Source organism: Rissa tridactyla, chromosome 8, assembly GCF_028500815.1.
Source record: "Rissa tridactyla isolate bRisTri1 chromosome 8, bRisTri1.patW.cur.20221130, whole genome shotgun sequence".
In the NCBI taxonomy this organism is placed as follows: Eukaryota; Metazoa; Chordata; class Aves; order Charadriiformes; family Laridae; genus Rissa; species Rissa tridactyla.
In genome coordinates this window covers 17726987-17740995 of record NC_071473.1, presented here as the reverse complement: position 1 = coordinate 17740995, position 14009 = coordinate 17726987, and the positions used below count along the sequence as shown (strand labels likewise).

At 64.3% G+C, this 14009-nt stretch overlaps 1 protein-coding gene across 1 annotated transcript; it reads right to left on the bottom strand.

Moving 5' to 3' along the window:
• Positions 1 to 8613: 8613 nt before the first annotated feature.
• METRN (meteorin, glial cell differentiation regulator) lies at positions 8614 to 11401 on the bottom strand. Its single transcript, XM_054211100.1, has 4 exons — positions 11296 to 11401; positions 9890 to 10311; positions 9659 to 9718; positions 8614 to 8930 (listed from the first exon to the last, which is right to left on the bottom strand). The coding sequence occupies exons 1-4, from the start codon at positions 11379 to 11381 to the stop codon at positions 8614 to 8616; spliced, it is 885 nt and encodes a 294-aa protein (XP_054067075.1). The 5' UTR covers positions 11382 to 11401.
• Positions 11402 to 14009: the final 2608 nt, after the last annotated feature.

Sequence of the window (14009 nt, the reverse complement as noted above, 5' to 3'; positions counted from 1 at the left end):
TGGTTGTGTGAGGCTGTGTGTGCAGTTGTGTATGGTTGTGTGGGGCTACGTGGGGCTGTGTGGGGTTGTGTGGGGCTGTGCGGTTGTGTGGGGCTGTGTATGGTTGTGCTGGGCTGTGTGAGGTTGTTGGGGGGCTGTGTGCGGCTGTGTATGGTTGTGGGGGGTTGTATGCGGTTGTGGGGGGTTGTATGCGGTTGTGCGGGGCTGTGTGTGGTTGTGTGCAGCTGTGTGGGGCTGTGCACGGTTGTTTGCACTGGTGTGCAGTTGTGCGCAGCTGTGCAGGGTTGTGTGCGCTTGTGCAGGGCTGTGCACAGTTGTTCACACTTGGGTGCGGTTGTTTGCAGTTGTTGGGGACTGTGCAGGGCTGTGTGCGGTTGTTGGGGGCTGTGCAGGGCTGTGTGCGGTTGTTGGGGGGCTGTGTGCAGTTGTTGGGGGCTGTGCAGGGCTGTGTGCGGTTGTTGGGGGGCTGTGTGCGGTTGTTGGGGGCTGTGCAGGGCTGTGTGCGGTTGTTGGGGGGCTGTGTGTGGTTGTTGGGGGCTGTGCAGGGCTGTGTGCGGCTGTTGTTGGGGGCTGTACGTGCCGCGGCCGTTCGGGCTGGGGGTTTCCTGCTGCGAGGGAGCGGAGGTTGTGGGAAAATTCCAGGCTGTGGGAAGCGGGAGCAGGGGGGAACGGGACGGAAGGGGGGGGCAAAGAGGCCCCCACAGCCCCTGCCCACCCGCAATTAATAACACCCCCCCCCCGAAACACCAAACAACCCCGGCCTGGGGAACAATCCGGGCTCAATGAGGGCAGCGGGCGCACAAAGGGCCACGCGGCATTTCATGGCCATCGCCCCCCCTCCCCTGGTCCCCTGCCTTGGGTCAATATTTGTGGGGTCCGTCTGTCCCCCCCCCCCCCCCCCAGCGCCGTATCGGGGGTCCCCTGAGAGCGTGGGGACAGCCCTGGGGGGTCCCTGCGATGGCCAGTAGCACCCGCGCCATGGGGACGTCACCCCTGTGTGATGGGCTGAGGAGGAAACCCTCTGGGCAGCCCCCACCTGGGACTGGCTGCGGGTGCAGGGGAGCGGGGAGGTGGGGGGGGTCCCACATCCCTGGCCCTGGGGGGGCGGCCCCCAGCACCGTCCCGCCCGGAGACCCCCTTTACCAAAGCGGGCAGCAGCCAAGTCAGGAGCTGCCAAAGGCGAGCACGTGTTTCTGCTCCGATCTCGCGCTTATTTGTGGGGAAACAAGTATTCCGCCCTCAGAAAGAGGATGCACATGCACACGTACATGCGTGCACACGCATGCACATACATACACATGCAAATGCATGCACAGACATGCACACACATGGACACAGATGCACACACACAGACACACGCACACACATGCAGATATGCACACACAAGCACACACACACAGGTGCATGCACAAACACACCCATGCAGATATGCACACATTCAGATGCACATACACATGCACATGCGTGCACACACATGCAGACGTACACACACACGCATGCACACACATGCAGATGTACACACACATGCACACACAGATGCACACACATGGGCACGCACAGACACGCAGATGCACACACACGTGCAGACGTGCACACACATACATGCACACACATGCATGCACACACATGCATGCACACACATGCACACACGCAGATACGCACATGCACACATGCACATGCATGCACACACACACATGCACACATGCACACACACGCATGCACACATACAGACATGCACACACAGACATGCACACATGCACACACACCCAGGTGCAGACATGCACACACAGACATGCACACGCACACATGCAGATGCAGCACGCACCGCACACACACACGCAGATGTGCACACACATGCACACACACACGCAGATGCATGCACACACACGCTGATGCACACACACACGTACATGTGGATGCACACACAGACACGCACACATGCACGCACGCACACACAGGTGCAGATGTGCGCACACAGACATGCACACACACACGCAGATGCGCACGCACATGCACACACACACGCATGCACACAAACACGCAGATGCATGCACACACACGCTGATGCACACACACACGTACATGCGGATGCACGCACAGACACGCACACATGCACACGCAGGTGCGGATGCGCACACACAGACATGCACGCACACGCACACACACGTGGATGCGCATGCACATGCACACACAGACGCAGATGCACGCACACACGCTGATGCACGCACACACACGCTGATGCACACACCGACACGCACACATGCACGCACGCCCACCCAGGTGCAGACGCGCACACACAGACATGCACGCACACGCACACGCAGATGCGCACGCACATACACACACACGCATGCACACACGCAGGTGCACACGCACGCACAGACGCGCACACATGCGCACGCATGCACACACGCATGCACTCACGCACACACGCACACGCGTGCTCTACTCTCAGCCCAAGGCGTGCAGACAACCGCACCCCGTCGGGCACACCCGCCCCCCCCGAGCGGCGGCGGGGCTCCCCGGGGAGGAGGAGGAGCAGCCCCGCATCCCGCCGCGGCCCCTCCGTCCCGGCGGGGGCTGTTCCCCTCCCCGCCCGGCGCGGCGCGGCGGCGGCCACGGGGATTCCGCCGATTTTCTGCTGCTCGCTGGCAGGTGGGGAGGGTTAACGCTGAGAGCCGGCAGAAAATCGGGGGAAATAGGAGCTGGGAGGGGAGAAAGGGGGGGCCCGGGGGGGGACTGTTGTGGAGGAGGAGAAGGAGAAGGAGGAGGAGAAGGAGGAGGAGGAGGAGGAGGAGGGTGAGGAGAAGAAGGAGGAGAAGGAGAGGAGGAGGAGGAGAAGAAGAAGGAGAAGGAGAAGGAGGAGGAGGAGGAGGAGAAGAAGAAGGAGAAGGAGAAGGAGGAGGAGGAGGAGAAGGAGAAGGAGAAGGAGAGGAGGAGGAGGAGAAGGAGGAGGAGAAGAAGAAGGAGAAGGAGGAGAAGGAGAAGAAGGAGAGGAGGAGGAGGAGGAGAAGAAGAAGAAGGAGAGGGAGAGGGAGAAGGAGAAGAAGGAGGAGAGGAGGAGGAGGAGGAGAAGAAGGAGAAGGAGACGGAGAGGGAGAAGGAGAAGGAGAAGGAGAAGAAGGAGGAGAGCAGGAGGAGGAGGAGGAGACGGAGAGGGAGAAGGAGGAGGAGGATGGGCCATGGGGACGCGCTGCTCCTTGAGGGCAGCCCAAGGCCCCCTGTGATGCCGCAGAGCAAATTAATTAACGAAGCGATTCCCAGGCAGGGCTGAGCCCTTCTCGCTGGGCCCCCCGAGACTTGGCCGGGGCTGGCGTTGGTGGGCGGGGGGGGGGACGACGACGACGTCGGTGGCAGCATCCCCGTCTGCCCCAGCCCCGCGGTGTCCGGCAGCATCCCGGGGGGTGCCGTGCCGAGCAGGTGGCCGTGCGAGGGCGGGGGGGGGACGACACACCAGTTGGGATGCGCCGCCGGAGCCAAAGAATTTTTAATCTGCCTCTTTCTAGGGCGGGTTTCCCCCCCCCCCCCCCCCGCCCCCTTCCCGGGGCCCCGGCGGCTGCAAAGCAGCCCTGACCCCCAGGAATTTGTCGCTATGTGCTGGGAAAGCTCCTTCCCGCCAGCTGTCGGCAGCTCGGCCGGCCGGGCGCAGGCGCCTTGGAGCGGGGAGAGGGGCAAGGCGGCCCCCGCTGTGGGTCAGGGGTCCTGCCCCGACCCCCAGCGTCCCTGCCCGGCACAGGGATGATGCTGGATCGGACTCGGCCCAGCCAAAGAAAGGGGGTTCGGAGCAGCCCCCCCCCACCTTACCCCAAGACTTTGGGGCTCCCCAAGGGGTTGCAGGGTTGGGGGAACTCGGTGTCCTCGGGGACACCAAGCTCTTGCATTGCCCCTCGCCGACGGCCGTGGGGCAAAGCTGGCTCCGTCCTGCCCGGGGCTTGGGCTGTGCCCCCTGGCTCCTCCTCTGCTGCCCCATGTGGATGCACAAACTGCCCCATCCCTACCTGCTGCCGGGCATCCCCTGGCCCCTATGGGGGCATCATCCAACCCCATGGGGCATCTCCGAACTTCAGCGGCCTCATCCTGACCCTATGGGGCATCTCCTGGGGCACCATCCACCCCCATGGGATATCCCTCAACCTCAGGGGCCTCATCCTGACCTTATGGGGCATCCCCCGGTCCCAGGAGCATCATTCAACTCTATGGGGCATCCTGAACCCTGGAGGTCTCATCCTGATCTTATGGGGCATCCCCTGGCCCCTGGGGCATCATCCAACCCTATAGGGTGTCCTCAGACCCCAGGGGCCTCATCCTGACTCTGTGAGGCATCCCCTAACCCCAGGTGCATGATCCTCACCCTATAGAGCATCCCCACCCTATAGAGCATCCCCTGGCCCAAGGAGCATCATCCTAACCCCAGGGACGTCATGCTGACTGTATGGGGCATCCCCTAACCCCAGGGACATCATTCTGACGCTGTGGGGCATCCCTTGGCCCCGAGGGCATCATCCTGACCCTACTGGGGACCCCTTGGTCCCAGGGGCATCCCCCTGCCCCACACCAGCTCTGGGGCCCCATGGGCAGTGCAGGCAGGGCAGGCAGGGCAGCCATCGCCGGGTCTCTGCTCGGGGCCGGGGGCCACAGGGAGGGCTGAGCAGGACCAGCCGCCTTTGTGCCTCCCCTTTGTGCCCCGCGATTCACGCATTCGGGCTTTTATCCGGTGGCCGGGAAGGAGGAGGGTGAAAGGGGCAGGAGAAGGGGGAGAAGGGCTGGGAAGGGGGGAATGGCGGGAAACGGCGGCTGCCTTTGTGTGACCGGGACGGGGACAGGGACCCGGGGACACCAGTGCCCCCGCTCTGTGTTTTGCCATCCCAGTGTGGACACCCATGGGCAGCGTGACTGAAGGGCTCCACGATCCCCAGAGGGTTCCCTGGGCTGGGATGTGTCTGTCCCCCCTCCCCCGATGCCTGGTCCACAGTGGGGCTGATCCCATGGGATGAGGAGCCCTGGACACCTTCCTGGGCACGTTTCCCCCGAGGGAGCTGGTTTGGGGGCGCTGGTCTCCATGGTGTCCCCAAACTCACCCTCCCGGGGGGGGCTGTTGGAGCAGGTCTGGCGGGACCATCCCTGGGGATGCTGCAGAGCGCCGTGCCATGTGGGCACCGCCATGCCCGCAGGGGGGGACCCTTCCCCAGCCTCCCAGGGTGCTGTCAGAGCCTGTCCCCATCGCCACCGCTCTCTCTGAGCCCGGCTGGGCTCCAGCTGCCCCCCCAGAGACCCCCCCGCCCCAGCTCCCAGAGCAGCCCCCAGCCCCCTCTCCCCCTCCGCCGCGCTGCCTCCCACCACATTTTTCCATCCTGCGGAGGAAATATTAAGCGGGATGGGGTTTGTCTCATTGTGTTTTTACCCTCTGGGGCTGTGCTCCGTGCCAAGAAGCCGGGCAGGAATTTGGCTTGGCCAGAGCCGGACTTTGCTTTCGGCATGATGCTCGGATGACCGGCCCTGGGGAGATGGGGATGCTGAGGCCATGGGATGATGCCTGGTGCCACGGCAGCCCCGAGCAACGGGGAAGGGCTGTTATCCCCATGCTACGGTGGGGAAACTGAGGCACCGGCTGCCTGGATTCCCTGTGGGATGGTCCCGTAGGAAGCGTTTGCGCCCTGGCCGGGGCCCAGCCGCCGCGGGAGCCGGCAGCGTCGGGAAGCGAGGGCGGCCGACCCAACCTGACATGGGGCAGAGGGCACCAAAACCAGCACAAAAAACCTCTCCAGCGGAGAACGAGCAGGATAACAGCCCTTTCCGCCCCAGCGGAATGAGCTGATTTGGCCAAATAAACAGATTTGAAGGAAAACAAGAGGTTTTGCTGCTGGCCAGAAAGGCGCCGGATGCTGGGCGCATTAAATGCCGTAATTTAGCGGCGAGGAATGCGTTGGATTGCAGCGGGGTCGGAGCAGCCGCCCTCTATCCCCGGGGCGTACGGAGGATGCCGTGGGCAGCGCAAATTCCCTTTGCACCTCGTTTCTTGCTTTTTTCCAGCCTCGTTTTTCCTCCTCCGCTGGGTTTCCCACTCCTTCCCCCTTCCTCCTACCTCGCTCGATGCCAAAAGGCGGGGGGATGCTGGAATCCTCGAGAGCCGAGCGTGGAGCATCCCGATCCTCCCAGCCCAGCCCCAAACTGAGCATAAAATAGGCGTCGGAGACTATTCTCAAGGGAAAACACGTGTTGAACATCAAACCCACGGGGCAGGCTCGCAGGCAGGGTCTTATCACAACCAGATCATCATGTTTTATGTGTGTGTATATATATATATACATATATATATATATTTAATTTAACTCCGAAACAGTTTCTTGGCGAGAAACAGCACGTTATGGTCAGCAAAGGCACCAAATACCCGGCGGTTCAGCCTGGCTCGTGGTATTGGAAAAGGTGTTATGGAAATAATGCTGAAAAGGTATTAACGCACAAGGTGAGGCATGCCGTGACGCTGGCTCGGGGTGGGGGTGGGGGGGTGACTCAGGGACCTGAGGGGATTCAGGGGGACTGAGCTTTTCCAGCGCTGGGACTCTGTGGGGACCATTGATGGGGAGGAAAAGTCCCTGGCTGGGTGTCCTGTATCCCATCCATGGCTGGGGATCCCATGTCCCATCCCTGGATGGGGTGTCCTGTGCCCCATCCCTGTTTGGGGGTCCCATGTCCCATCCTGGTTTGGGGGTCCCATGTCCCACCCCTGTCTGGAGTGTCCCGTGCCCCATCCATGGCTGGGGGTCCCATGTCCCATCCCTGTCTGGTGTGTCCCATGCCCCATCCATGGCTGGGGGTCCCATGTCCCATTCCTGTCTCGGGTGTCCTGTGCCCAATCCCTGTTTGGGGGTCCCATGTCCCATCCCTGTCTGGGGTGTCCCATGCCCCATCCTTGTTTGGGGTCCCATGTCTCATCCCTGTCTCGGGTGTCCTGTGTCCCATCCCTGTTTCGGGGTCCCGTGTCCCATCCCTGTCTGGGGTGTCCCATGCCCCATCCTTGTTTGGGGTCCCATGTCCCATCCCTGTCTCGGGTGTTCTGTGTCCCATCCCTGTTTGGGGGTCCCATGTCCCACCCCTGGCTGGGGTCCTCTCCCCCGCTCACCACCACCCAGGGATCCCTGTGCATCCCAGAGGAGTGGGAGCCAGAGGCCGGGGGGCTGGAGCCCCTGTGGCGGGGGGCAGCGGTGGGGCGGGAGCTGGGAAGGCGGCGTGGCACAGCCCGGCACAATGAAGCCTTGTGGCCGGCGGCTCTGATGAGAATCGTCCCTGACAGCGGCTCCGCCGGCGGGGTCACCCACCCGGCACGGGGCCACGCCGTCCCCAGCCCCAGCCCCCCCCTTGCTCGGTGCTGCTGGGGGAGAGGAACCCCAAAGTGACCCACCGCGGGGAGCACTGGGGATGGAGCATTTAGAAACGCCAATATATCTATAGATAGAGATAGATATATAAATAGCAGGGTGGTTCCCAGCCCCCCAGTTGGTGCTGGTGCCTGGCGGGGGGGGCACACAACCAACAGCGGCATCGGTACCGGCACCCACCCTTGGTGAACGTCCTGCTCGGCTTTTTATGAAAGAGGGAGATGCAGAGGCTACAAATACAGCTTAGTTTATAAAAAAAACCCAACAATTAAAAGTCACAAATTTGGTATCGTTATAACTTTAGTGCACATACAATGCCCCCCACCCCCACAGTCAAAAATCCCCCCCCCGGCGTGTCCCACCGCCAGCACGGTGGGACCCAGCAGCCACCGTGAGGCCACGGTGCCGGGCTGGTGGTGACGGTGACACGTCCCCGGGTGACACGTCCCCAGGCTGGCGGTGATGGGTGACACAGCCCAACCCCTCCCCAGTCCCACGGCACCTTCCTGCGTCGGCGCTTTGGTCCCATCCCGGCCGTGCCGGGGACATCTCTGCTCGCCACGCCAGCCTTCCTCCCACCTCGCCATTCCCCTCGCTCCCTTCGGCCTCACTCCTCTTCCTCGGCATCCACCCCGCGGCTCCTGCCTGTGCCCCGCATCGCAGGCAGGGCCAGGGCAAGGCTCGCCGCCATCCCGCTCCCCCTTCCACCCCCGACATTGCAAATCCACCTCCTGGCCCTTCCGCACCCCACCGTGCCCCTGGCCCTGCCACCACGGCCACCCATCACCGAGCCCTCCCGGGGAGGCGGGGGGCTGTTATGGCTGCCCCACTGTGCTGCACCCACCGTGCCCCACAGCGTCCCCGAGCCCGCAGCATCCCCTGAGCATGCAGCACCCCGAGCCCGACGCGCCCTGGTCCCCAGGGCGCCCCAACCCATTGCCCCACCGAGCTGCACCCTTCACCCAGGCAGGTCCCTGGGGACCACGGGCAAGCGCGCCCTGGGAAAATCCCTTCCATTCCAGCAGGATTTTCCCGGGACCCCCCAGCCCCATCCCGGTGGCGGGGGCTGCTGGAGCCCGGCTGCGTGGCAAGGACCGAAGTGCCACCCTCCCTCCGGGCATCATCCCTACTGGCACGTCGCCCCTGCATCCCCCCGGGGATGCTCTCACTGCTTGCAGGGGACCCCAGCCCCCCAGCACCTGTGGGGCCGGGCCGCCCCCACCCCACCCCGAGCCCCTCAGTCCACGGGGAACTCGCAGGGGTTCTGGCGCGTACGCCGTGCCCCCTCGTAGATGCGCTGGAAGTCCCTATAGCGGGGCGCGCAGCTCAGCCAAGCTTCGCCGAAATGCAGCCACCCGGTGAAGAGGAAGGTGCCGGGGCCCGGCTTGACGCCGCAGCGCAGCGGGGTGCGGATGCTGCCCGCCGCCCGCCCCCCCCGCCCCCCCACCTGGAAGAGGGGGAACTTTTGGCGGTGGATGCGAGTGGCGCTCACCCCGATGACGGATTCCTGCAGCTCTGCATCGTTGGAGACGCTCCGGATGCTGCCGCGGATCACTGCAAGGGGGAAGGCAGGAAAGGGTGTCAGCTTGTCCCTGTGCACCTCCTTGTCCCTGTCTCCATCCCTGTCCCCATCGCCATCCCCGTTCCCATCCTTGTCCCACTCCTCATCCCCATCCTTTTCCCCATCCTCGTCCCTATCACCATTCCTGTCCCCGTTCCCATCCACTTCCCCATCCATATTCCTGTCCTCATCCCCATCCCCGTCCCCATCCCTGTCCCCATCCCCTTCCCCATCCGTGTTCCCATCCAAGTCCTCATCCCCATCCTTGTCTCCATCCCTGTTCCTGTCCCTGTCCCCGAACCCATCCCTATTCCTATCCTCATCCCCATCACTAAACCTGTCTCCATCCACACTCCCATCCACATCCTCATCTCCATCCTCGTGCCCATTCCCATCCCTGTCCCCAAACCCATCTGTGTTCCTGTCTTCATCCCCATCCACGTTCCCTTCCCCATCCCCTTTTCCACCCCCATCCCCATTCCTGTCCCCATCCCTGTACTCATCCCTGTTCCTATCTGTGTCCCCATCCTCGTTCTCATCCCCATCCCTGTCCCCATCCCACAGTGGCCTCTGTGACACTGATGGCGGCAGCCCAAGCCAGGCCGGTCCAAGAAGGAGAGGCCAGGGCTGTCTGAGGGGCTGTTGCCCCCCCAGTTTTACTTTCCTTCCCTCCTCTGAGGCCCCAGAACCCCCCGAGCCCCCAGGGGGGTGCCGCACTCACCAAAGTCACTAGTGCAAATGGCCATCAGGATCTCGGTGTCGTTGCACGGCCGGCACGCTCCTGCAATGCCCAAGCACAGCCTGTCACCACCTGCCACCTCGGGGGCTCCCGGTGACCCACCCCAGATCCAGCCCCTCCATCCCCTCGCCTCCGCGCAGACACGCCGGGAAGGGATGCGGTGACATCCCCCGGGAAACTGAGGCAGGCTGACCCGGGATGCTTGGGGCTCACCTTCTCCGGTGAGGCTGGCGGCGGGCAGCGCCGGGCGGGCGAGCCAGTCCCCCCGCAGCTCGTAGCGGAAGGCGGCGATGCGGCGACTGATGTCACGGTGCGGGGTGGCCTGCAGGAACAGAGCCACCTTCTCCCGGGGCAGCCAGCTGAAGCAACGGACGCGGGGCCGGGGGGCCTCTGGCAACAGCAGCTCCAGCACCCCCTCCCTCTCCAGGTAGAGCTGAGCTCCCCGGAAGGTACCGGAAGGTTTGACGCAAGCGGTGACGTGCCAGGGGCTCTGGCCCTTGATGGCGGCGGTGGTGGGGGGCAGACGGGGGTCCAGGCGGAGGCGAAGGGCCCCCGTGGGGTACAGCCACTCCAGCGAGCCCTCGGCGCAGTGCAGGGAGAGCTGTTCCACGCTGCCTGCCTCCTGCGACAGCCCGCTGCCAGGCACAGCAGCCCCCTGTCAGCCGGGACGCCCCGGGGTGAGGGGGACCCCCCCCCCCCAACCGCTGTCCCCCTGGCACGGCAGCACTGCTGAGCACCCCCTCCGTGGAGGCGTGCGGGATGGACGCGGGGAGGAATAGCACCCTCAGTGTCCTCGGATTTGGGGTGCAAGCACATCATCTGGGGGGTGGTCACGTTTCCATGCACCCTCCCGGGGACGCTCAGGCGGGGGGTCGCGGCAGCACGATTCCCCCCCCCTCCCCGAACCTTGGGGGGTCAGCTCCCAAATCGACCCAGAGTGCCCGTGACCCCCGGGGTCGCCTGTTCCCCTGCATCCCCCCGCCTTGGGGGATCCCCAATGGGTGCTGGGGGGGGGGGGTACCCGACCCCCCACCCCACCCACCCCTGCTTTCGCGGGATTCCATGCCACGTCTTGCCCGCTGCATTTTTAGCGGGGGCGGGGTTGGGGGGGCACACGCGGGAAAGCCGGGCTGGAGGGAGCGGGGGGGGGAACGGACGCAGCCGGGGGGGTGGCTTTGTCCCGGCCACGCTACTCGTGGCCCCCCCCGTGGCCCCCCCACGCCCCGGCCCCTCCCGGCGGGCCCCGGCTCTTTGTTCCGCAGTTCGGCGCCTTCCCTTCGGCCCCCGGAGAGGGGCTGGGGGCCCCGCCGGCCTCGGAGCTGCCTTTCACGGGTGATGGGGGGGGGGTCAGGGAAGAGTGCTCCCGGTGAGGCTGGTGGCACCCGGGGGGCCAGCATCCCTTGTGGGGGTGGGGTGGGGGGAGCCGCACCAAGGAGTGGGGAAACTGAGGCAGTTCCCAGCATCCCACCCATGACCCTGCCCCACGGATGCCGGGGGTGGGGGAGGGGGAAGATGCGCGGCGGGAGTTTCCCGAGGGGCTGCCCAGCGGTTGGTGGGGGGGGGGGATGCTGAGCCGGGGACCTCCCCCCCCCGTCCCCCGTGCCGATGCCGGTGCCTACCTGCCCCTCCAGCTGCACTGATCCGCCGAGGCTCCGCCGAGCGCCGCGCCCAGCCCGGCCAGGCACAGCGCCCGCAGCGCCCACATGGCCGCCTCCGCGGCGGCCCCGGGGCGGCCCGGCCCGGCCCGGCCCTGCCCGCACCGCTGCCCGCACCGGGGGCGGGGGGGGGGTAGTGGTGGTATAGAGGGGCCGCCACCCCGCGCCGCGCCCCAAACTTTCCGCCAATGGCGGCGGCGGGGCGGGACCGCCCCCCCCCCCCCCCGCCTGCCCTCACCCCCCCTTCCCCGCCGGCGGCACCGGTAACGCCCGCCCCGGGCATCCCCAGACCCCCCTGGGGCTCCGGGAGGACGTTCGCCTCTCGGACTCGGAGGCGGCGGGGGGGGGCCGGGACTGAGCCCGGGGATCAGGGCTGGGGGACGGCGGGTGCCCCCCGGGGGGGGACAGACACACACACCCCCCCACACACACACCCCCACACCCACACACGGGTTGTGTGTGCCCGGAATTGCCTACAGCCATGGCTGGGCACCCCCGGGGCTACAGGCACGCCGGGGTGGGCACACCCCAACTGTGCGCACACACACACACACCCACCCACCCCCAAGCTGTGTACACCCCAGGCCATGCACAGCCATGGTTGTGTACACCCCAGGCTACATACACTCCAAGCTACAGGCACCCCAGGCTATGCACACCCCAGGCTATATACACCCCAGGCTATATACAGCCCAACCTATGCACACCCCAGGCTACAGGCACCTCAGGCTATATACACCCCAGGCTACATACACCCCAACCTATGCACACTCCAGGCTATATACACCCCAAGATATGCACACCCCAGTGTATACACACGCCAGGCTACAGGCACCTCAGGCTATATACACCCCAGGCTATATACACCCCAGGCTATACACACCCCAACCTATGCACACCCCAGGCTATACACACCCCAATTTATGCACACCCCAGGCTACAGGCACCCCAGGCTACGTACACCCTGAGATATGCACACCCCAACCTATACACACCCCAGGCTATATATACCCCAACCTATGCACACCTCAGGCTATATACATCCTGACCTATGCACACCCCAGGCTACATACACTCAGAGATATGCACACCCCAACCTATGCACACCCCAGGCTATACACACCCCAGGCTACAGGCACCCCAGGCTATATACAGCCCAACCTATGCACACCCCAGGCTATACACACCCCAATTTATGCACACCCGAGGCTGCATACACCCCAAGATATGCACACCCCAACTTATACACACCCCAGGCTACAGGCACCCCAGGCTATATACAGCCCAACCTATGCACACCCCAGGCTATACACACCCCAATTTATGCACACCCGAGGCTGCATACACCCCAAGATATGCACACCCCAACCTATACACACCCCAGGCTGTATACACCCCAGGCTATGCACACCCCAACCTATGCACACCCCAGGCTATACACACCCCAGTCTATATACCCCCCAACCTATGCACACCCCAGGCTATATACCCCCCCAAGCAATGCACACCCTACACCCCAACCTATGCACACCCTAGTCTATACACACCCCAGTCTACGTACACCCAACCTATGCGCACCCCAACCTATGCGCACCCCAACCTATGCACGCCCCAGTCTATATACACCCCAAGATACGCACCCCCCCCCAACCTATGCACACCCCAGGCCACATTCCCCCCCGGTTTACCTCCCCTCCCTCGGAACTGTGCTCCCCAAGAGTTACACACACCCCAACCTCCACCTAAACTAAACCCCCACCCCCCAGCAGCACCCCCCTCCCCACGGGGGTGTTTTTGCAGCCCGGGGAAGCAGAGGCGCGTGGCGGTGGGCCTGGAGCGGGGGTCACGCACCCCCGAACCCCCACTTCCCCCCCCTTCAAACCCACCCCTCGGGATTTCACACACACCCCCCGCCCCCCCTTCAGCCCCTATTGTGCCAGCACCACAAACCCCACAATTAATTAAGTTTCCATCCAGTGACAGCCCGCCAAAATGTTTGAAATAAACACGGAACAATTGGGATGGGATGATACAGGCCGGGAACAAAGTCCCCGGAGAGAGGGTGGAGCGGAATGGAAATGAGGGATTGTAAATTTGGATGGTGGAAAGAAAGAGGGGAAGGGGGGAAGGAGAAGGGGGGGCTGGAGAAGCGGGGGAGTGGGGGGGGGACAGGCGGGGGAGAAGGGGATTCGAAGCCCTCCGGCCATGAAATGATGCTGAAAGAAGTCAAGCTGCTGGAATCCGTGGAAAATGAGGGGCCGGAGGGGCTGCGGGTTAAGGTGGAGCGGGTTGGGGTGGGGGTGTCGGAGTGTTGCGGGGCGCGGGGGGGTGTCTCTGTGCCTGCTGGCCCTCTTGCTGTGGCCACCAGCTGCTGTGCGGGGTTGCTCGGTTGGAGGCCCTGGCTCGTAGGTGACCCCCTGCACGGGGGACACGGTCCCGGAGCCCGATCCTGCACAGCCACAGGGAAGCGGGATCAGCTGGGCTCAGAGCTTGGCTCAGGATGCAGCCAGGGAGCCCACGAGAGTCCCCAGAGACAAGGTGGCACCAAGAGGTGAGGTGGCACTAGAGGTGGTGTGACACCAGAGAAGAGGTGTGACCAGAAATGGGGTGGCACGAGAGGTGGGGTGGCACCAGAGGTGGGGTGGCACCTGAGAAGAGGTGGCACCAGAGGTGGGGTG

Excerpts from the sequence above, each read along its gene's own strand:
- METRN (XM_054211100.1), bottom strand. The coding sequence starts at position 11,381 with ATGTGGGCGCTGCGGGCGCTGTGCCTGGCCGGGCTGGGCGCGGCGCTC. Across the intron at positions 10,312-11,295 it reads CAGTGCAGCTGGAGGGGCAG|CGGGCTGTCGCAGGAGGCAG; the intron begins GTAGGCACCGGC and ends TGTGCCTGGCAG. Across the intron at positions 8,931-9,658 it reads CATTTGCACTAGTGACTTTG|TGATCCGCGGCAGCATCCGG; the intron begins GTGAGTGCGGCA and ends TCCCCCTTGCAG.